Raw genomic sequence first — 20,962 nt, 5'->3', positions numbered from 1 at the left:
TGCAGGTATCGTTTGGTTAACTAGCAAGAACTTGAACGACTGTTACTGTTGACTAACCCCATTCCGTACAAATCTGCGCAACCGCGGCATTCAAACGAGGCTGCAGTGAAAACTAATAGGATTGTAGCGACTGTTGGCATTAAAATCTGGGGTGTGAACTATATTTCTATTGAAGCGTTGTTTACATGGTAATGGCCCAATTAGTATTGGAGAAAAGTTTTTAAAAACTGACCCCTCTGACGCTGTACCTTTTTTTAAAATTGTGACATGATGTAGCGTACAGCACGCATAATGCAACTCCTGTGTCGGACAGCTTCTCCACCAGGTGTAGCGCTTCTCTCGCAGACTCAAAACAAGAAAGGGACAGGGTAAGGGGGATATCTAGTCAATTGTACAACTGAATGCATTCATTTTTTGTGTCATCACTGCAGCCATCATGACTCTCAAAAGCCACGACAACCGCTGTTTACTTCTGAAGATCACTTTAGCGCCACCCTAAAAACACAATTCAATTCGACACTAACCTTCAAATAGGTATGTAATGACACATTATATAAACTCCTTATAGTGTTTATTTACATTTTAGAGGTGATAGTTTGGACCGATCGGGTAACAAAAAAAAGAAGCTGTTTCCCCACACAGCTTTCCCTATCACGCAGTAGGTTTCGCTTCCTGACCTGCCATTTTTAAAAGACCAGACGGAGCTCATTGCTTTCTTAAATCATGCAGAGATGGGCAGCTAAAATAAGGTCAATTGTACGTTACAGGGTGATGTACAAAAGTGCGTTAGCTAACTATAAACAGTTAGAATATCTCTTGTGTATGTAAATTCACTCTGGCCATCTACTCCAATTTCAGAGCACTCTCAAATCAAATTGAAGTTTATTTGTCACGTGGGCGGAGTACAACAGGAGTAGACCTTACAGTGAAATGCTTACTTACAGGCTCTAACCAATAGTGCAAAAAAGGTATTAGGTGAACAATCGGTAAAGAAATAAAACAACAGTAAAAAGACAGGCTATACAAGTAGCGAGGCTACATACAGACACCGGTTAGTCAGGCTGATTGAGGTAGTATGTACATGAATGTATAGATAAAGTGACTATGTATATATGATAAACAGAGAGTAGCAGCAGCGTAGAAAGAGGGGTTGGGAGGAGGCACACAATGCAAATAGTCTGGGTAGCCATTTGATTACCTGTTCAGGTGTCTTATGGCTTGGGTGTAAAAACTGTTGAGAAGCCTTGTTGTCCTAAACTTGACACTCCGGTACTGCTTGCCATGTGGTAGTAGAGAGAACAGTCTATGGCTGGGGTCTTTGACCATTTTTAGGGCCTTCCTCTGACACCGCCTGGTGTAGAGGTCCTGGATGGCAGGCAGCTTAGCCCCGGTGATGTACTGGGCCGTACGCATTACCCTCTGTAGGGCCTTGCGGTCAGAGGCCGAGCAGTTGCCGTACCAGGCAGTGATGCAACCAGTCAGAATGCTCTCGATGTTGCAGCTGTAGAACCTTTTGAGGATCTCAGGACCCAAGCCAAATCTTTTTAGTTTCCTGAGGGGGAAAAGGCTTTGTCGTGCCCTCTTCACGACTGTCTTGGTGTGCCAGAGTGCAGAATAACTGATGAATTTACGAATGCGCAACACCTGCTGAATATGACCGGTGTTAGTAAATGTAGGCCAAAAAATATATAGTTAGTCAAGCACGCTCTAGAAAACATGTAAACAGCCTAACCAGTTCTGCCTTGGCAAGTAAAATGGTCAGTGGGGTGCTCTCATTTGTGTCTGGAAGTAGCTAGTTAGCAAGCTTGACAACTTTAGCTTGGTTGGTGCTTGGTTGGGACAAGCATGCATTGGCAGTTTAGCTGCAGAAAGACGAGGAGGTTATAATTCCCTATAGTTTCAGTGCAATTTTGACGGCCAACTAGCTGAAAAAGTTTGAGAGGGTTTATCTAATATTCCTTTGTTAGATTTGAGAATCTTGCTCTGGCTAGCATTAGTTGTTGGTGTGCATAACTGAGGGAGAGAGAAACTACCTTTTTGATGATTGTTTGCTCAATAGACTAATGTTACCAAATGTAAGAGGACTCCCGTAGTATTTACATATTTGCAGAAATTAATTCAGGTGTGTTTTGTTGCTTTTGGCGACTGCGTTCTAATGACCTAAACTCGTGCTGTTGCAACTGCCTGTAAACACACACTCCAGTTCAAAGTGAATGATTGCTGGCCCATGTGGCAAATGGCTTGTTTGTATAAAGGTCCACTGTAGCTCTGATATAACTATAGCACACTGGTCTGTGTAGACTCCGGTCCAGGACAAGACAGATGTTCATATGAACAGGGGTGTACAGTGGTTCCTCCTTTAAAAGTTGCAGCATACTGCAGTGCAGCTTGCATGTTGCTGCAGAATTATATGGCAAGTTATTTAAGTGTGAACCACTGGTACCATTTAATGCTAGTTTGACCACCAGAGGGCATCTTTGAGAAACATTTCATGGCCTTTAATAATGGCTGTAGTAGAGAATACAGGCACTCTGGAGACCGGTATTCAATTCCCTGACTAGGAGGAAGGAGTAGGCTGTTCTTAACTGATTCCATATGTGTTATTTCATAGTTGAGATGTATTTACTATTAGTCTACATCATTGAAAATAGTACAAATAAAGAAACCCTGGAATGAGTAAGTGTGTCCAAACTTTTGACTGGTACTTGCTTAATTCATTTGATTAATATTACTGTTTCTATTCCAAGAAAAATTTAAAACTCTCTGGGTTTCCATTAGCATGGAACGGAAAATATGGCGATGTACAATGTGATGGTCGGGAGTACAGTACTGAGCTGTTTAGCTAAATAATCCCTGTGTCGTGCGGGCAGGGCATATGGGAGACTGGGGTTTAATTCCCCGACGGGGTGGAAGGAGTAGGCTGTCCTTGTCTAAGAATTTGTTCTTAACTGACTTGCCTAGTTAAATAAAGGTTACACTAAGAGCATAACATTTCTGCACCCTAATTTTCTAATTCTAGTCTAACCAATACCCAAACGGAGATTAAGTGAAAATAAAAATCTCATTGATTTGTCAAGACCAGTCCGCATGCTTGTCTCAGAGCTGTGCGAAACGGTGCTAAAATGTTGTAGACTTTTGCTTCAAATCCTATTGCTTCTAACTTCAAGATGCTCTTTAAATAAATAAGACCTACACCACTTTTAACAGCACATTACACTAGTGGGACTCATGTCACCTACAGTATATCGAAAAATAAGAAGTGACTCTCCTCCAATAATTATGTATAGAGGATTGGAGGATATTTCTACAATTCAGTGATATTTATTCCCATGTAATTTCATAACTAAATAAACATCGGCATTTTGAAAGAGTATTTTTATCATTATTTTATTAATGAAATCATTGTTTTACTTTGAACGTGCAGACTGGTACTAAGAACAGAACAGTGGGAACGTTTCCCTAGTCAGCGCCATTATTAGTGCGATGCCCCTTAAATATTTTGGCGATTTAGTTTTTCATATAATGTAAAATGAACATGGGGTGAGACATTGTTACTAATTTGTAAATGAAGCCAGTTTGTTATTTAGAATTATTTATGTTTTTAGAGGGAGAACAAACAAAAGCCTACAGTCCTCTTATGGGTCTCCCAGTCGAGGCCGGCATGGGTATTGAACCAGCATCTGTATCAACACAGCTGTCTTAGACCGTTGCACCACTTAGGTGCTGCACAATGTGACCAGTCGGGAGTGGCCTACAGTACTACAGTAAGAGCAAAATAAAATAATAACCTTAGTGTAACAACAGTTTTAGCAAGTAAAACTGAAGTCGTGTACAATTGTCAGTTTCTATTTAGTTTTATGTCGCCCATTCATTGTCAGTCAGACACAGTAGGACCCAAAAGCATAAACAGTGCTCTAACTCCCCCTTGTGCTGGTCTGGAGCAATGAAGTGGTGACGTAGGGTACCGTACTAAACAACTGACCTCTAAGTCCCACGGCGTAAGCTTGCAACTTCTTAAAGGAGGAACCACTGTATATGAACAGTTTTCATGTTGCTAAAATTCCACTTTAAATGCAACAATGTTTCAATACATGCGTTATTTTCAAAGAGATGTCTGACAACAGCAAGCGCACTGCAATAGAGAACACATTTCCACTCACCAGAGGATGATCATTTGAAACTTAATTTCTTATTGAAAGTTATTCTTGAAAAGGGAGAGGCTAACAAATTAGCAACAACATCCTCTTTGATAACACCTCCTGCAAACTAGCCGACAACAAAAGCTAGCTAGACCGTGGGAAAAATACTGCTCGGTATTGAGCAGTCACCTGTTGGCCTTCGAAAGTAGAAGTTTCCATATGATTTTGTAAAACAGTCCCACTCATTAAGTCAAAGTGTGATTGGTTGATTCCACTGTCACTCGAACATTTTGCCCAAATACAGTTGAATGGCAGATGCCTTTTTATCTAGCTTCTGATGTCCTAGCCAATGGCTGATTTTTAGCTAGCTAGATTGATCTCCCCAGAGACCATTGTTAACCCTTACCTTTCGAACAAACTGAAGAGATTTAATTATTATAATCATTATTTTGTAAATCCCTTCTCTGAAGGCCCATTGTTCCCCACTGTGGTTAGTAATAATTTGTAGAGTGGCTCTATTTTCCTTCAGAATGCTTTTTTTTTTCACTATTCGAATGTCTAAAGAATCCATATGTTGTTCTGAAATATGAACACAGAAGTACTGGACATTTTGAACGTTTATGGTGGTGACTTGATCACATTTACAATCATGGTCTTGAATTGGACTCGCATTTTTCTGGTCTTGATTTGGTCTCAAATCCGGTCTTGAACACAACACTGGTACCTGGCATTGATGATAACTTGTGCCCCATTTGTTGGCCTATGTAGCAACTGCATCGTCCATTCATTAAAGCCACAGTCTGGAGGTGGTAGGCTACATCAGAGTGGACCACTAACTAAACTGTAGACAATGGAGAAAATGCATCCAATCACATTTTCACTGTAGTGTTCAAAGAATTACGTTCCCTGCAAGCAACATTCATTTTTAAAACATGTTTTGAAGCTATACATAATTTTCTTACAAATTACACAAATCTTACAGGCATTAAAGGGCTACGCCAGAGTGCACTAAAACCCTCTCATACACACACCCCGCTTGCAGCATTTCAATTAGCTGCTGGAACTGAATAAACTCATTAATCTGTTTTAAAATAAATGGAGGGTGGGGGTGGTGGGGGGAGTTGTTGGCCATGGCTCTAACATTTATTAGCAAGTCGTGGGAAGCAGCGAAACATTTAGGAAGGAGTCTGAACAGTCTAAGGGAGGAAGTTATATTTCAATCGGAGCCTTTAAAAAAATAAATACAGGATCTGTTTTTGGGAACATTTTACTTCTGTTCTCTCCCTATTCCACTCTCGCTGTGACCGAATGGGGGCTGTTCGTTGAGTGGCTCTCAGTGAGGTGTGGCTGACCTGTTCAGTTTCACAGGGTTCAAGTAGTGTCCACGTGCTGGAATGTTTCAGCAGGAAGTTCACACAGGAAACTTCTGCTTGCCTTGGAAAATCAAATAAAAATATTTGGGTTGTGTACACATATTTGAAGATGTTATCGCAGGTGCAGCAAAATGCTTGTGTTTCTAGCTCCAACAGTGCAGCAATACCTTTTAATCTATCTATCAAACAATTGCTCGTTAGGATGTTTCTTAATTTCTTCAATGTCAGAGTTATTTATATCTAAATAAATAAATTGTGTGTGTTTGTGTGTTATATTAATAGAAAAGGTGTGTACAGCTGTAGTTTTATAAGATTAACCTTGACTAGAATACAGAATGTGCCTTCGGAAAGTATTCAGACCCCTTGAATTTTTCCAAATGTTATGTTACAGCCTTATTCTTAAAATGTATGAAATAAATAACAATTCTCAGCAATCTACACACAATAGGACTTAATGACGAAGCGAGAACAGGTTTTTACCAAATGTAAATAAGGTATTCTATTTTTAATACAAGTATTCAGACTCTTTGCTATGAGACTCGAAATTGAACTCCGGTGAACCCTGTTTCCATTGATCATCCTTGAGATGTTTCTACAACTTGATTGGAGTTCACCTGTGGTAAATTCAATTGATTGGACATGATTTGTAAAGGCACACACCTGTCTATGAAAGGTCCCACATTTGACAGTGCATGTCACAGCAAAAACCAAGGAATTTTCCATTGAGCTCCGAGACAGGATTGTAATTGAGGCACAGATCTGGGGACGGGTACCAAAACATTTCTGCAGCATTGAAGGTCCCAAAGAACACAGTGCCCTCCCATCATTCTTAAATGGAAGAAGTTTGGAACCACCAAGACTCTTCCTAGAGCTGGCTGCCCGCTAAACTGAATAATCGGGGAAGAAGGGTCTCCTCAGTAAAAGGCACATGACAGCCCACTTGGAGTTTGCCAAAAGACACCTAAACTCTCAATCTCTGATCTGATGCAACCAATATAGAACTCTTTGGCCTGAATGCCAAGCATCACGTCTGGAGGAAATCTGGCACCATCCTTATGGTGATGCATGGTGGTGGCGGCATCATGCTGTGGAGATGTTTTTCAACGACAGGGACTGGGAGACTAGTCAGGATTGAGGTAAAGATGAATGGAGCAAAGTACAGAGAGATCCTTGATGAAAACCTACTCCAGAGCGCTCAGGACCTCTGACTCAGGTGAAGGTTCACCTTCCAACAGGACAACAACCCTAGGCACACAGCCAAGACAATGCAAGAGTGGCTTCGGGACAAGTCTCTGAATGCCCTTGAGTGGCCCAGCCAAAGCCTGGATTTGAACCCGATCGAACATTTCTGGAGAGACCTGAAAATAGCTGTGCAACAACACTCCTCATCCAACCTGACAGAGCTTGAGATGATCTGCAGAGAATAATGGGAGAAACTCCCCCAATACAGGTGTGCCAAGCTTGTAGCGTCATACCCAAGAAGACTCGAGGCTTTAGTTGCTGCTAAAGGTGCTTCAACAAAGCAGTGAGTAAATGGTGTGAACACTTAAAAAAAAAAAACATTTTATTATTATAAATTAGCGAACATTTCTAAACCTGTTTTTGATTTGTCATAATGGGATATTGTGTGTAGATTGAGGGGAGAAAACTTTAAACAATTTTAGAAAAAGGCTTTAATGTAACAAAATGTGCAAAAAGCCAAGGGGTCTGAATACTTTCCGAATGCACTGTAAAGCGTGTTCTATGACTATATACATATGGCAGCAATCTAAGGTTCAGGGCAGGGTACTGGGCGGAGGCCTGCTAGTGGTGACTATTTAACAGTCTGATGGCCTGGAGATGGAAGCATTTTTTTGTTGTCTCCAAACTTTGATGCACCTGTACATCTCCGCCTTCTAAATGGTAGCGGGGTGAACAGGCTGTGGCTCGGGTGACTGAGGTCCTTGATGATGATCTTGGCCTTCCTGTGACACCGGGTACTGTGGATGTCGTTGAGGGCAGGTAGTATGCCCCTAGTGACGTGTTGGACTGACCGCACAACCCTGCGGACTGTGCAATTGCCGTAACAGGCAGTGATACAGCCCAACAGGATGGTCTCAATGGTGCGATTGTAGAAGTCTGTGAGGGTCTTAGGGAACAAGCCAAATTTAATCAGCCTCCTGAGGTTGTAGAGGTGCTGCTGTGCCTTCTTCACCACACTGTCTGTGTGAATGGACTGTTTCAGGTCGCCAGTGATGTGCACGCCGAGGAACTTGAAGCTATTCACCCTCTCCACTGCGGCCCGTCGATGTGGATGGGGGGGGTCGTGCTCTTCGGTTTCCTGAAGCTCTTTCATTTTGTTGACGTTGAGTGAGCGATTATTTCCTGGCACTACTTTTGCTCCATTCTGCAGGGAATTCTCCAGTTTTTGTTTCTTTCTGTTATTTCAGGATTTTCATCAGAGGGGTCTTGTTTCATTTCCCCACAGCTGAGCCCAGTTTCCTCATGGTCAGCTTGCATTTTTACATGGTCAAAAAGGTTTGAGGATTTTATTTTTTTAAGGCCTCTGCAGCAACATCTAGGGATTGTGACATACACAAGTGTTTTCGATTGAAACCAATTGAAGCAAAAATGTGTGTGGGAAGCAAAGTGAGGCAGGTTCTGACCGAGTGTGGGGGACAATATCAATAAACATTGGTTTTCTCTTCACTTTCGCACTTCACTGCATTTGCCTAACGGCAGCTTTAAATTAAGTAGTCAGTGAAGTATTGAGCGCACATTGGAATTGATCAATACCAAGGTTTGGGTCAATTTCAGTTCAGAAAGTACACCAAATTCCTATTCCAAATTTCCCTCAATGAAAAACATGGAATTTGTGAACTTCCTGAATTGACTGGAATTCAAAATTCAATCCTGGCCAACACTGAGAAGGCTGGCTTTAACTGTCTGGTGTCTGCCCCACATGGGAGAATTGTTGAAGTCCAGGGGCCTCATTTTCCCGCAAATAGGCTTATTGATTGTTTTGGGGGGAAATGGGAGATGTTTGTTGCACAGGAAATATAATAATGGTAGGCTAATAAAAACGTTCAAACGTAGGCCTTTATTTTGCATAGATGTGGACTGTAGCATTTACTTTTAAATAGTTAGAAAGGACAATGAATCTTGCAGAATGCGCGGCCAGTGTTTGGCACCCGCTAGGCGACATGCATTTTTAGTTTGAAGAAGTCACTGCAACATTCTGCCCAGACCTCCTACAGAAATGTGATCATATTTTCCATTGGGCTTTCTTTTATGAACTGTCACGATCCAGTTTCAACATCTCCAAGTCATACAGAAAATGAGGGTGTTTTTGTTACTATAAAAGGTGAATAGACAGCCTGGTAGGGCTGTAGCGCTCAAATATAATATGGCTCTGATTTTATCGATGAGAATATGTGTATATGTTGACAGTTTGATTACTATTTGATTTGAAATGTACACATGGTTGATAAATGAGGCCCTGTTACATGAGGGTGGAAGGGCCATGACATTTCCAGTTGGTCAAGGATGTTTCCTCTGTTGATTTAATGGATGGCTAACTGTATGTCAATCTACTGAGTCCTTAACTTGCTGTAGGTTTGCAGAACATGGCTTTGAAAGCAGTTAACCATAGTTTGATTGTTTCTGGCAAGAACATATAGGCCCCAATAGTACTAACCGAGAATATTTTGTAGGTTTTCATTTTATTTTTTGTACCCCCTTTTTTTCTCCCCAATTGCGTGGAATCCAATTGGTAGTTAGTCTTGTCCCATCACTGAAACCCCCGTACGACCTCTGGAGGCGCGAAGGTCGAGAGCCGCGTGTCCTCCGAAACACAATCCAGCCAAGCCGCACTGCCTCTTTAACACAATGCCCTCTTAACCTGGAAGCCAGCCGCACCAATGTGTACGAGGAAACACCGTACAACTGGCGACCGTGTCAGCGTGCATTGCGCCCGGCCCGCCACAGGAGTCGCTAGTGGACAAGAACTTCCCTGCTGGCCAAACCCTCTCTAACCCGGACGGCACTGGGACAATTTTGAACTCCCCATGGGTCTCCCGGTCGCAGCCGGCTACGACAGAGCCTGGACTCAAACCAGGATCTCTAGTAGCACCTCTAGCACTGTGATGCAGTGCCTTAGACCACGGTCACCACTCAGGAGGCCCATTTTGTAGCTTTAATATCTATATCCAGTATGCAGTTTTCCACATATGTCAGGGAACTAATCAAATTAAATCCTTGTCAACCTTCAACGCCTTTGTCTGCTTTTTCCTTGCCAAATTGCCGTCATTTTGTGAACAAACAGAACACTTGAATAAAACCTTGGAGAGCATAAGCAAGGAAGGCAAACTTCTGAACCTTCCAAGTGTCAGCAAACGACAGTAATATGTTTCCTTGTGTAGTGTTGATTTGATAAGTTAACGTTCCCTTTATTCCCCAAGTTTGTGTGAAAACAACTTACGATTGTTCAATTTATTACCAACTGTAGGTTCTAGAGGGAAAGTGTAGTCTTTAGACATTTATATAAAGGAATGTGTTCTTGGCTGTTAGTTCATCAGATACCTCACTTGTTCCCTGTTTATATTTTTGTGCATGAGTAAGTATAGTGACAATGGATGGACATGGTTTCTTTTGTTATTTCCAAAACATGCTCTGTCTGGTTCTCATCTATTTTGGGTCAGGCGGGGTGTCATGGCAAACAGTCTCCGGTGGTGTCTCGGGGGGATTTAGGATATTTCCATTTCACACTTGCATGTAATGTGTGAAACAAGAAGATTTCTGGGGGGGGCGTCATAGCAAACAGTGGAAGAGTTTCTAAAAGTATAAAACATATTTTTTTTATAGCAGCTGTCTTAGGTTATTTTAAGTGTGATTTCTGAACATGTTGAGTTGACCACAGTCCGGATTTGGAACAGATTGGTCTAATGAATTTAATAACACACAGGTCAAAGTGCTGGGAAAAACAACTTGTTTGAATATGTTTTTAAATTAGTCATGGAATATTACGAACGTTAAGTTGCTGTATTTACATTTTTGGCAGTCATCCAAGTCATGCTGCCATAGACAGCTCTTAGCTAAAATGTCAAGAAAGAAAAAAGTATATATACTTTACTTTTCATTAAGATTAACACCCATAGATTTATCCTACTGCATACATTTTAAAGTGCAATGAGCCACACCATTTCTTTCCTTTATCGTCTCATATGGCAGAATCTCAAGATGAGCAACGTCTTCAGAGAGAATATGATATACATTTAAAGACCATTGTTAATACCTCGTTTGATTTGAGGACAAAAAGCAGCAGCTAGCCTGAAAGCACTGGGCATTCTATCACCCCAGGGAACTAGTTTCACCACTGAATGTGTTCTCCTATTGGGAAAGCCATCCATCAGCGTTGAGTCGGAGTCGGCGAGTTGTGGGGAGGGACACGCTTTAGCCGTCACAAAGGTGTGTAATGCGCCAGCTCGGTGGGATGATGTATTGATCTGCATTGAGCAAAGGCACACTGCACCACTGTCTAACATCAAGGATTCAGTATGGAAATGCTTCAGGGAGTTTCATATTGGAGGCAACAAGAGTAGGAAAGTCAGTTATTGAAGTTGTTACACAGGTATTAGGGCAACTTGATGTCAAATTAAAACACACTGAGCTTTGCCTTTTTGTGTTTCTGTAAAACTGCCAGTGGCTGCTTCTTGAACAGTCACGTTTCGTTATTATTTATCTGACATATGTTAAAGGAATGTTACAGTTTGACGACAGACCGTCTAATGAAAGGCTCTTGACATTTCCATATAAAATACATCAGTTAAACCTCTGAGGCCATTCATCAACACATCTCTAATAGATCAATTACATCACCAGATGACTTAAATGTCCCACACTGTAGACCAGGTCACGTTTGCGGTGTTCATGTCTAACAGACATACCCTGTCAAAAATGCTGATGCAGAACAGACACTCTAGCTGATTGCTCAAAGGTGCTAGCCTTATCATTTTTGCTATGACGAGATAATTTTTGTTTGTTTGCGCTTGGAATTCGCAAGACACTAAGCAAGACTCTCTCTTTACAAAGGATGTCTCAACTCCTTCATGTGCTTTGGTCGATTCCAAAAAATCCAGACCAGTGAAATGACTCGGGTGACCCCTCACTTGGCTACAAATCAACATAATGCTTAGGATATTACTGCTGACCAAATAATGATTTTAGAGGAATATTGTGAAGCAGAATAACAGAAAATGACTGACCGTACACAAAAGTGCTTCAATAAGAGGAAGTCTCTGTGTCTGTAATTTTCGGTTTATCTTTCCAGTTCTAGTCAGGGATGCAAATTACAGTTGTTGTTGAACAAGGATATGCAAAACGAATCCAATAGAGATGTGATGGATAGGCCCCTTGAAAGGGCTGCCATCTCAGTTGAATGTGCTTTTCATTGAGATCAGATGTTTGTTGGTGGATTTTGCATGTCTGCACTTTTTGTTAGACCCAAGGATAAGTGATCAAGCCACACTGTGCTTTATAAACAAGTCTTGCCATCATTAACAAAGACTCATTTTAAAGCTGCAATATGTAAGCAGTAGATCTGTTCTATGTGCGGTATTTCTATGCTTCCTGTTCTTAAGTTTTGCCTCTTACTTTTGGTTTTGTACACCAGCTGAAAATGTCACAGCAATGTAGATGTACAATGATTCTTTCCACACTATACATTGCATGTTTTGTCACAAACTGAAATTCACAGGGGATTAATAAGGATCCACCCCTCTTTAAAAATATATATATTTTCACCTAAAATGACATACCCAAATCTAACAGTCTGTAGCTCAGGACATGAAGTAAGGATATGCATATTATTGATACCATTTGAAAGGAAACACTTTGAAGTTTGTGGAAATGTGAAATTAACGTTGTAGAATTATAACACATTATCCCACTTGTCTGAACTTCCCCTAACCACATTTTTAGCTATATAAGTAACACTAATGTGAATAGAATACACATTTGTGTTCCTCAGCTAACATTTACAAGTTTCAAACAGACCGATAAGAACAACAAAACACCACATGGTTTAGGAAGCTTGTTGGTTGACTGTGGTCTGCAGGTTCCCCAGTGGGATGTGTCACCCTAATAACCTTGGTACTGAATTGCCCGGCTCCTTTAGCACAAATACAGTATATGTACATGCATTGTACTTAAACAACCCTTAACCAGCATGTCCAAAGCGAGCAGATGACACCGGCAGCATTCTGGGAAACGGTTCTGTTGTCTCTGTCGTGGCTGCCTTACGGGTCGGTTATTGCATTTGAAGTTCAGTGTGCCGGTAGGCCCTTGTGGGCTGCACTGCTTCCAGGATCAACTGAATCTCAAATGGTTGACGACACGTGTCCCGGTTATGTTTTTGAGAGGAGATGGTGAGCAGTAGGTCAGGCTGGGCAGGATAATGCCTTGTCTGCCATGTTAGCCTAATGCTAAGTCTGCTCCAAGGCGAACACGCACATTGGCATGGCTATGAGAGGCACTATGTGGCTTAATGTTGAAAGACTGGCCATTGACCAGGCATTGAACCTGAAGGAAGGCGTGCTGCAAGTATCTTATTTGCATTACATTGTTTACTGGGCAGATGATATTACCGTGTAACTTGGCATGGCTCCCATTTTATTGTTTAACCTTCAACACGGAAGCTGGGGCACGACTATTCAAAGTGACAAGGTGACGAAAGGTTTAAGCTTTACAGCATGTAATATGTATGCACAGTTGCCTATAATATCTTAGTTTGGTGGACTTTGGAATTTGTGACCTGATTTCTCGGTGAAGCCTGATGTTTACTATTGCCAGATATATAATTTACTGACTAGAAGGATCCAAACACCCCTTTTTCAATAAAGGTCATACAGTATTGCACAATAGGTCCTCAAGAGAATGTTTCTCCTGGATATTCATTTGTTTTCAGTTAAATTATTATTTTTGTTGTGACTCAAGTCTCCTTTCACTCCTTTTCTTTTACAGATCAGACCCAATTGACATCCAATGGTAAGAGCTGCCTGGATAGATCTTCGCTATGGATGAACCTTGGAAAGGGGCGATCAATTCTATTTGACTGCTCTATAACGTCAGGCCAATGTGGAGAGCCCCCAGAGACAACCGGGACCCACAGCCCCTCCCATCCCTGTACTGAATCCCCAGTGCAGAATGATCCAGGTTGGAGAATGTCTAACACCCCTACTTCAGGAGTCAAACGGCTATGCATAAGAACAATCGGACTAGCAATCTGTTTTGAAAGGATTTTCTCTGGATTCAAAATACTTCCTAGCCAGTGACTTAAAATAAAAATACATTTTTTGTGACATTTCAGACTTTTCCAAGTGGTGGACAAGGTAACATTACCTTCCTATCGAGCTGTGGAGAGGTGGCAGTAGTCGCCCATGTGTAGCAGGAAAATAGCTGCTGATAGCGGAATAACGTAGCCTCAGATTGTCGGGGTTCGTGTCTTGACTGGGCGAGGGATCCCACCGCTACCAGCAACGAGCCCCAGTCTGCCTCACCGAGTCACTCCACTCCCGTCCAAAGGCAGACACACTATCAAATGGCATGGGCCAAGTTCTTCAGAAAGCCGGGGGGCAATCTTGCCAAATCCTACCAGCCGGGGAGCATGCTGTCTCTAGCCCCCACAAAAGGCCTGCTGAACGAGCCGGGGCAGAACAGCTGCTTTCTCAACAGTGCGGTGCAGGTGAGTCCTAACTTACCAATAAATAGTCAATTGTTATTGCATGTTTTCTTCATATGCAGCAGAGGTAATGGCCATGAACAGAAATGCTTTGTTTTTGAATGGTTATGTATCCAGAACAATGGGATGGATCTAGAGACACTGTTAATCTCTGATTAGGGACATTAGTAAAAGCTTAATGTAAATTGCAACAATGCCAAATCCCTTTATTGCAACACCTGGTAAGCCGAGTCGATACAAAACATGTTCTCATTTCCAGTAGGCTACGTCACTCATGTTAGCGTTGCATAGTTTTAAGAAAGGACTCGACAGCATGTCCCCCCGGACAAAAATATTTACCAACACCAGCATTACTTTACAGCCTCAAAGCCCATAGCTTAGTCACTGTAAATTTGTCAGTATGTCCCAGTAAGTTACTGGAAGGTTGTTTTTGGCTCGTGGGATGGCAGTTGGCGACAGGGTTGACGGGTGCAATCATCCCGCGGTGAGGTCACTCTTCCAGGCTGTGACTCAGGGGGCGAGACATGGCTGAGCTGGGTGACGATGTCTGACACCGAGGGCTATGTTTCCAAGGAACAGTAGCCTTCCTTTATTCCCCCTCCCTCCTTCCTCTGTCCTCCTCCATGGCCTGACTCAACCAGAGACCCCCTTTTTAAATCTAAGCACCATCTACCAAGGAAGGCCATCACTAGCCCCAAATCCATGGTTGAGAATGTTTGAGAATAGGTGAAGTAAAGCTGGATAAACCTTGATTTCCACCCATAAATATTAACTGGCCCTGAAGTGTCACATTTGGAACTGAATTTTTTTTTCTAAAACAAATCCCATTTTAAAACCTGTCTTTCATCAAAGGTTATCAGGAAGGATTAGCTGGGCAAGTCTGGGTTATAATGAGAGTTGGGTGTGGATAATGAGGAACTTAATGAACATGACAATACTTTGTCAATATATTTTCTTCAATCCATTTTTCAGGTGCTGTGGCAGCTGGACATCTTCAGACGCAGTCTGAGGCAGCTTCCTGGGCACTTCTGTCTCGGAGACTCTTGCATCTTCTGTGCGTTGAAGGTATGCACCCTACATCATGTCTTACAGTTGTTGCAAGCAATCACAATATATTAAAATGACTTTTTAGGGCTATATTGTTTCTGACACGTAGTTGTCCCTTGAACTGCTGTTAATAATTCATTTAAAATGTTTTCATTTTCAGGTTCTTGAAAGTCAGTTAGGCTTGTTCAGAAACCTTGAATTAAATGAATGGTCTGGTTAATTCCCAACTTCTTTCCTTTTCCGCAGGGCATCTTCTCCCAGTTCCAGCACAGTCGGGAGCGCGCTTTGCCGTCGGACAACCTGCGTCATGCTCTGGCAGAGACCTTTAAGGACGAGCACCGCTTTCAGCTCGGCTTCATGGACGATGCTGCAGAGTGCTTCGTAAGTTTCCCATGGTGATCGACCAAGCTTACCGGCTTAACCCAGGTATCCAGGGGCGCCTCTGAGCGGAGGCGACTGGGGCCTCCCCAGGGATAGACTGGAATGTGTGTTGGGGACATATGAGGGCAGACGTGCTGTAACAAAGATTTCAGCAAGGTCACCGTCTGAAAGAACCCTGTCCCCTCTCCCACCAATCTCCTCGACACAACCCGTAATATATAATGGTGGCGGGTTATGGAAGCAGAAGCACCATCTTTGGGCCTTTACGGTTTCCTCACTGTGTATGCAGCATCACTCCGAGTGGTTTAAAGATGTCTCTATGAGCCCTCTGAATAATTCATTATAACCATAACTATTCAGTCCACTTGTGCTTAGTTTTGCGATCTTCCACTGTAGTAGTAATGCTTTCTTACCCTGGTCTTTTTAACACTCATTCTAGACCCAACAGAGAGAATGTCATTGCAAGCTCAGACCCTGGAATGTTCAGACGCTTCAACACCAACTAAGAAACATCCACGATTTAGGAATATTACTGTACATTACATCTAGTTTATGACTTCATCTTCGCTAATAATTTGTTATTCATTAGCCATAGGGATTAGGGGACGGTACACTCCAGTACATTGTGTTCTTTGTCTGCGAGTATTGGGTTTGACGCCGTAGTGAAATTGCTGTAAACCTACTCAGCACAAACTCTGTTCAGCGCAGCAGCTCTCGAGTGGGGAGGTCATTCACTCAGGAGGGCTCATTCTACAGTGGAGGATAAATGGATTTGAAAATTAAGTCTCTCGTTCTCTGTAGAACAGGAGGTGATGAGAAAAAGAGAGGCCAGCCAAACCAAATAACCAATGAGCCCACTCTCCGAGCTCCCCGGCAACACAGGGAACTACTCACCTCAGACTCCTGTGGTTTCCGTCTCGTACTGGAGTTTGTTTTGAATAAACAATGATTTAGAAAGAACCACAATCCAATCAAATCCAAGGTGGTGGTCAGGTCAGGTGCCAGACAAAACAAAAAATGAAATGTTTGTCCTGTAACCAATGTCCCATTCTCAGTTTGGCAACAACCCCGTTTTAATGATATAGCTAGAATAGAAATGTAACGTGAGATCACAGGGTTTTCTCCCTTTATTTTTACCTGCAATTTGGTCAGGCATGTCATCTGAATCATTCTAACATTGTTACAACTGGTTTAATTCTCAATGTACGTTTCGCTGTGTGCATGTTCAGATTTGGCAAGGCCCTTCATATAGCCATTCTCTCTTTTTCCTAAGGACCTAATAACCATGTGAATCTTAGGTTCACATGCGTAAATTAAAGACCAAATCAAGGCCCTGTAATGCTTCAGCCGGTACGACTTGGATTAATTTCTGAGCAGAATTAGCCAGTGTCAGATTAAATCGCTGTGAAATGGTGAAGGTCTAAAAGCAGCCTGACTCTTTCATAAACCCAGTGGGATTCTGTAGCAACGTGTGAGTTTCAAGTGGAGGCCGCTTGCACTCAGACTGGTTCCTTAACTACAGTAGTGAGGCACCGCATAACTCCCTGGCAGTTAAATGTCACAAAACAATACAGGTTTATACAGATGTATCAGGGGGGGAAGTATTGGTTTACCAGATGTTATTTTTCTCTTTACTGGTACATTAAGGAGATAAGTGTATAGCTGAGGGTGAGTTGAGGGCGATACATGCTGAGGAAAAAATTATTAGCTGATGATTGCTAATATTTCAATAGAGGGGGGCGATTACCAAAGTTTCAATTTGAGAATGTGAATATTCCTTTGGATAAGATCAAGCTAACTTTGCTAATGGTGATTCGGTGAAAACTATTACATGTTTTGTTTTGACCCATTTCTTATCGTCATGGTATATTTCCACAGGAGAATATTCTGGAACGGATCCACCTGCACATTGTGCCTGAGGAGACAGATGCCTGCACCTCCAAGTCCTGCATCACACACCAGAAGTTTGCCATGACACTCTACGAACAGGTTAAAGGAAACTCCTAGCATTTGGTAGCACACACACACAGGTCCATATCCAGTTGCAGGCACAGGGATCACACACACACACACACACACCATCCGGGGGTACAGCAGCAGCCACATGGATCACTTTCTGAGATAGGAGCTACCCAATTTGTCACGTCTCCAGAGTGGGGTTGCTACTCTAGAATAGAGAGGGGGGTTTTCCTCAGATCCCTCCCTGCCGGTATGATGTTCATCTCACTAAATCCCAGAGCAGTCCTGTCGTCAACGTATCAGACAGCTTTGATGCAGGGTTTGATGGTGATGCATAGGTGGCCAACTCTGAGAGCAGGTAGATATGCAAGCTCTTCTTCCAGCACGGTTTTACACACCTGATCGTGTCGTGTGGTGTTGGGACCGCTGGGGTCAGAGCTCGTTGTGGTGGAGTGCACTGTAGCGGATAGTTTGCTGTGCTACAGTTACAGTATGGTTGGAACAAAACACCTGTATACCCCAGTAGCTCTCCAACAGGAGGGTTGCTTTGATGTTTCGGTAGAGGCCCTATAGTGTAAAAGCCAGCAGTGCTGTGGCCCAGTGTTGAGAAAGGAGGCAATAGATGACGTCTGAAGACCGGACACAAAACACAACCCACCCCGCCTGCCACTTTTCCTCTCAACTGACAAACAATCCACTCTCTTCCATCACAGTTCACACAAACACCCTAAAGTAGTAATTTCCCCATAACTGCCCCCAAACTACTACACCTCGTGAAATGACACGCTGACTTGATAATTAGTGCTTGGCAGTGGCTAAGCGGCGCCTAGCTAACGGCCATGTGTCTGTGTTGTGTTCCTGTTCCCCTCTCCCCTGCAGTCTGTGTGCCGTAGCTGTGGGGCATCCTCCGACCCCCTGCCCTTCACTGAGCTAGTGCATTATGTCTCCACCACTGCCCTCTGGTAAGCCATGCTTACTGACGTCACACAAAACACACATTCTCCATGTTCCTCTTAGGGTTACTGAGTGACTTTTGTAGCTTTGTCACTCTCTGTAAACTCTCTCTCATATCTTTCTCACACTCTTTCTGGTTCTCTCAGTCAACAGGTTTATCAGAGGCGGGACGAGTCATTTGGAGAGCTGCTGCAAGCGGCCAGCACCATCGGGGATTCCCGCAACTGTCCGGTAAGTGTCTGTCCTATCAAGCATTAAGAAAATCATACATTGATGTCAATGGCAGTTTTGTGCAAAAACTAGCACACGCATATCTCAAGTCAGGATGCAGCTCCATTCTCATCACACTAGACAACTAGTAGGGGGCGATGTCGGAAAGTCACTAGCAAGACAACAGCAGAACCCCCCCCCCACTGTGAAGTCGTATTTAGGGTTCTTGTTACTTAGTTGTCTGGTTAGTTAGCTAATAGAGCTGGGACGATAGCAGTATCGCAATATTTTTTCCCATGGCAAAAATGAAAACAAAGCCGATCAAACTCTTTGGTCCTTTAAAAACCTGCTGTATGTAAAATATTGTGTCCTTATTTTCCAAACTATAGCACATGTGACTCAGGATGACAACCATAATGATGTTTGTTTCCAACATTAGGGCTGTTTTCCTAAAGATGTGAAATGCACTTTCTGTTTGTTTCCTTGCCACGATTCAAACGAGTATCGCAATACCGGTATTGTCCCGGACCTGTTAGCTAAACTGGTTAGTTAGCTCTGCTCCCCTAGTTATCAGTCTCCTCCCTCTCTCGCTGTCACCAGAGTAACTGTGGCCAGAGGATCAAGATACGCCGAGTCCTCATGAACTCCCCGGAGATAGTCACCATCGGCTTCGTGTGGGACTCAGACCAGTCAGACCTCACGGAGGACGTCATTCGCTCGCTGGGGCCACACCTCAACCTCTCTGGGGTAAGGATGGCAAGCCAGCAGGGACAAAAAGCACAACAAACTGATTATATTATTACGAAGATCAGTTCAATATTGTAGTGTAGTCTTTCCCAAACTTGGTACGGAGGCCCCAAGGGTTGCACGTTTTGGTTTTTCCCCAGCACTACACAGCTGATTCAAATAACCAAATCATCATTAAGTTTTGTATTATTTGAATCAGCTGTGTAGGGCTGGGGCAAAAAACAAAACGTGCACCCCTTGGAGTCCCCAGGACTGAGTTTTGGTAACACTGATGTAGCGCTTTGTCTGCTCTTGTGTTTTGTTTATTGAAAGTGATGGGTCGTAGAGAAACTAAAAAAGGTTCAAAGACAGTGAAGAAGTGTACTTTTCCAATCACTGTCATAAAAAACCCATTGGGCAATACAAAGTTGGATCTTTGATCGGGGCCAAAGACCTGTGAAAAAAGTTAGTGATGGCCAAGAACCTCCACATAAGATTAAAACATGTCTAATTCTCTGTCAGCCCGTCATAAAACAGATTAATCAAGTAGTGTGATTAAAATTGCCAAAGAATTGATTGCACCCAAACAAAATGTCCACCTTACCCCCCCAAAATGTGAACCCTGAAAATAGGAAAAACAACAATAATACACTATTTAGAATTGGTCGAGCTCCTAAAATATGGTTCAAATCACTGCATTCTGGTTTTACTCTATTTGCTTTCTGTCTTTTTCTGTTTGTTTGTTTGTTGGAGCCTCCACAGCTGGTGTTCCTTGCCCTGGTTGTGTTGGGGTCAGTTTATTTCGGTGCCATGGAGCATATGGGGGAAATAAAGTGGGCTTTATCCCTGCGTAAGTCGGAGCGTTGCGTAAGCAGTGCGTGGTGCAATGCCCAGTTGGCCCACGCCGCTGATCAAAAAGCCCCTGCTGCATGGCCAGATCGTGTCAACACCCCATCAGTGCCACGATGGAAGAGTACAGTGTTTGTGTGCGATTTGTTTGTGAGAGAGTCAGAGAAAGGTTACATGTGAATGTGTGTATATTATGTGTAAGAGAATGGTGCGTGTCTGGAAGGTGTGTGTGAGTCCATGTTGGAGTACAGAGTGTCCTTGGCATGGGCGTACAGGAGGTTTAATTTGTAGCACTCAACTCTGGCTGACACTGTCCCTGTTCCTTCAAGAATAAAAGGAAATGAGCTTCACTGAAACCTGCTACAAATCTAGAACAAATTGTCATAGGTCAAGAACAACATATTACACAACACCATCTCCCTTGAATACTACAAGCACAGATTCCTCTTTTCCCCTCTCCTTGTTTTGAGCGCATTCCATTCCAGAACTGGATTAGTCTAGCTCGTCTAGCAGAACCCCCCCCCCCCCACCAAGTACCACAAAGGGCTTGATTCATACTTGTACTGTTCATGTGACTGTGCTGGGTGTTGGAGAAAACCTCCCCTGCC

The 20,962-nt window shown here is 42.9% G+C and overlaps 1 protein-coding gene across 3 annotated transcripts in view; it reads left to right on the top strand.

Annotated features, from left to right (window-relative positions):
• LOC109897035 (inactive ubiquitin carboxyl-terminal hydrolase 53) overlaps positions 1 to 20,962 on the top strand; it is a 55,814-nt gene that overhangs the window by 5,282 nt on the left and 29,570 nt on the right. For 2 of the 3 annotated variants that reach the window (XM_020491544.2, XM_020491541.2), the window contains exons 2-8: positions 13,511 to 14,231; positions 15,201 to 15,293; positions 15,522 to 15,656; positions 17,535 to 17,645; positions 18,495 to 18,577; positions 18,716 to 18,800; positions 19,380 to 19,526. In XM_020491544.2, the coding sequence (XP_020347133.1) occupies positions 14,088 to 14,231; positions 15,201 to 15,293; positions 15,522 to 15,656; positions 17,535 to 17,645; positions 18,495 to 18,577; positions 18,716 to 18,800; positions 19,380 to 19,526 (798 nt within the window). In that variant the 5' untranslated portion in view covers positions 13,511 to 14,087. The remainder of the gene's footprint in view (positions 1 to 13,510; positions 14,232 to 15,200; positions 15,294 to 15,521; positions 15,657 to 17,534; positions 17,646 to 18,494; positions 18,578 to 18,715; positions 18,801 to 19,379; positions 19,527 to 20,962) is intronic. The other variant, XM_020491543.2, reaches the window with a different exon arrangement.

This window comes from Oncorhynchus kisutch, linkage group LG9, assembly GCF_002021735.2.
Source record: "Oncorhynchus kisutch isolate 150728-3 linkage group LG9, Okis_V2, whole genome shotgun sequence".
Taxonomy (NCBI): domain Eukaryota; kingdom Metazoa; phylum Chordata; class Actinopteri; order Salmoniformes; family Salmonidae; genus Oncorhynchus; species Oncorhynchus kisutch.
Note: the sequence above shows the minus strand (reverse complement) of the source record. Positions and strands in the feature narration are given on the sequence as shown.